Source organism: Echiichthys vipera, assembly GCF_963691815.1.
Source record: "Echiichthys vipera genome assembly, chromosome: 5".
Lineage (NCBI taxonomy): Eukaryota > Metazoa > Chordata > Actinopteri > Perciformes > Trachinidae > Echiichthys > Echiichthys vipera.
Genome location: NC_139830.1, coordinates 57,501 through 60,000, shown reverse-complemented (window position 1 = coordinate 60,000; position 2,500 = coordinate 57,501). Strand labels below are relative to the sequence as shown.

At 61.4% G+C, this 2,500-nt stretch overlaps 1 protein-coding gene across 1 annotated transcript in view; it reads left to right on the top strand.

The window, feature by feature from the left end:
* LOC310947343 (uncharacterized protein) overlaps positions 1-2,500 on the top strand; it is a gene marked incomplete at both ends in the record, with an annotated part of 4,499 nt that overhangs the window by 527 nt on the left and 1,472 nt on the right. Inside the window, 3 exons of the mRNA XM_083914134.1 lie at positions 1-766; positions 1,859-2,180; positions 2,290-2,370. The exon at positions 1-766 is cut by the window's left edge and continues 341 nt beyond it. Coding sequence (XP_083770260.1) covers positions 1-766; positions 1,859-2,180; positions 2,290-2,370 — 1,169 coding nt within the window. The remainder of the gene's footprint in view (positions 767-1,858; positions 2,181-2,289; positions 2,371-2,500) is intronic.

Below are 2,500 nucleotides of genomic sequence, written 5' to 3'. Positions count from 1 at the left end.
GGTCACGTCAAGGGTCCGGGGTCTGGGGTCACGTCAAGGGTCCGGGGTCCGGGGTCACGTCAAGGGTCCGGGGTCACGTCAAGGGTCCGGGGTCGGGGTCACGTCAAGGGTCCGGGGTCGGGGTCACGTCAAGGGTCCGGGGTCACGCCAAGGGTCCGGGGTCCGGGGTCACGCCAAGGGTCCGGGGTCGGGGTCACGTCAAGGGTCCGGGGTCGGGGTCACGTCAAGGGTCCGGGGTCTGGGGTCACGTCAAGGGTCCGGGGTCCGGGGTCACGTCAAGGGTCCGGGGTCACGTCAAGGGTCCGGGGTCCGGGGTCACGTCAAGGGTCCGGGGTCGGGGTCACGTCAAGGGTCCGGGGTCACGTCAAGGGTCCGGGGTCGGGGTCACGTCAAGGGTCCGGGGTCGGGGTCACGTCAAGGGTCCGGGGTCACGCCAAGGGTCCGGGGTCGGGGTCACGTCAAGGGTCCGGGGTCACGTCAAGGGTCCGGGGTCGGGGTCACGTCAAGGGTCCGGGGTCGGGGTCACGTCAAGGGTCCGGGGTCACGCCAAGGGTCCGGGGTCGGGGTCACGTCAAGGGTCCGGGGTCACGTCAAGGGTCCGGGGTCGGGGTCACGTCAAGGGTCCGGGGTCGGGGTCACGTCAAGGGTCCGGGGTCACGCCAAGGGTCCGGGGTCGGGGTCACGCCAAGGGTCCGGGGTCGGGGTCACGTCCAGGGTCCGGGGTCACGCCAAGTGTCCGGGGTCGGGGTCACGCCAAGTGTCCGGGGTCGGGGTCTGGGGTCGCAGGTCAGTCATTTTAGAGGCAAAATGGCGTCAGAGCGTGAACACCATTTTGACCCTGAACGGTCACGCTCTGACGCCATTTTGCCTCTAAAAACCGACCCCGGACCCTTGACATGACCCCGGACGTGACCCCGGACCCTGGACCCTTGGCGTGACCCCGGACCCTTGACGTGACCCCGGACGTGACCCCGGACCCTGGACCCTTGGCGTGACCCCGGACCCTTGACGTGACCCCAGACCCTTGACGTGACCCCGGACCCTGGACCTGACCCCGGACCCCGGACCCTTGACGTGACCCCGGACCCTTGGTGTGACCCCGGACCCTGGACGTGACCCCGGACCCTTGGTGTGACCCCGGACCCCGGACCCTGGACGTGACCCAGCTGACGCCGGTGGACTCACAAAGACCAGATACGTTTCTCTCTGTTTCGGAGCACGAGGTCAAAATGGTTTTTGTCTTTTGTCAAATTTGAGACATGACGTGTGTGTGTGTGTGTGTGTGTGTGTGTGTGTGTGTGTGTGTGTGTGTGTGTGTGTGTGTGTGTGTGTGTGTGTGTGTGTGTGTGTGTGTGTGTGTGTGTGTGTGTGTGTGTGTGTGTGTGTGTGATGGAGGTCATGTTATGTATTAAAGAGAAAACACAGAAACAAAGAAACACGATGGCCTACTTCACACACACACACACACACACACACACACACACACACACACACACACACACACACACACACACACACACACACACACACACACACACACACACACACACACACACACACACACACACACACACACACCTGGGGGCGGGTCCAGGTGTTTATTAGCAGCTGTTGCAGCGACGGGAGATCAGAGACTTCAGAGCAGCGGTGAGTCGCAGCAGCAGCAGCGTGATTATAATTATATTAATATTTATAATAACTGTTTCATAAAAGAGTGTAAATGTGTTTCAGTCTCTAAAATAATTCTGTTAAATGTTTAAAAATGTAAAAACTTTACATGAGAGTTAATAAGAGTTATTAATATTAATAATGATAGTAATGAGTGATTAATCACTGACCCGCTGGCGTCTCTCTGCAGACGATGACCTTTTCTCTTCACTTCCTGTTGCTGGCGGTTTCCTTGGGCGTCGTCATGGCGATGCCTGAGCCCGTCTCCGTGGAGACCTGGGAGCCCCCCTCCGGCCCCCCTCCCCTCCCGCCCCAGGACGGCCCGGGGCGCATGTTTGACCCCGCGGGGGACAACGTGACGGAGCCGGCGGGGTCCGTGGAGGCGTACTGTGAGGCGCTGCTGCAGGGACCCGGGTCCGTCCCCCCAGACCAGGTCCCCTGGTTCTGCCTCTGCACCCAGTGCCAGAGCAGCCCGGGGCCCAAAGGGGACCGGGGGGACCGCGGGCTGCCAGGTAAACTCGCCCGTCTGGACTTCACTCTTTAGAACATAACTACGCCGTGCTGCTTTGCATTCTGGGTATTCTCTCCACTCACGAGGCTCCGCCCCTTTGTCCCGGTCAGGTCGTCCAGGGAGTCCCGGCAGAACCGGGCCGACGGGCTTCAGAGGTCCTCCGGGTTTTGTGGGCAGACAAGGCGTCAAAGGTAAATTCACTTCTTACGCAGACGACACCCTCACTTCCACCTCTGCCTCTGAGGGTTAGGGGGCCGCCTCTGGGGTCCAGGACCTGGGGACGGTTCTGATTCATCCGGGCCGCCTCTGGGGTCCAGGACC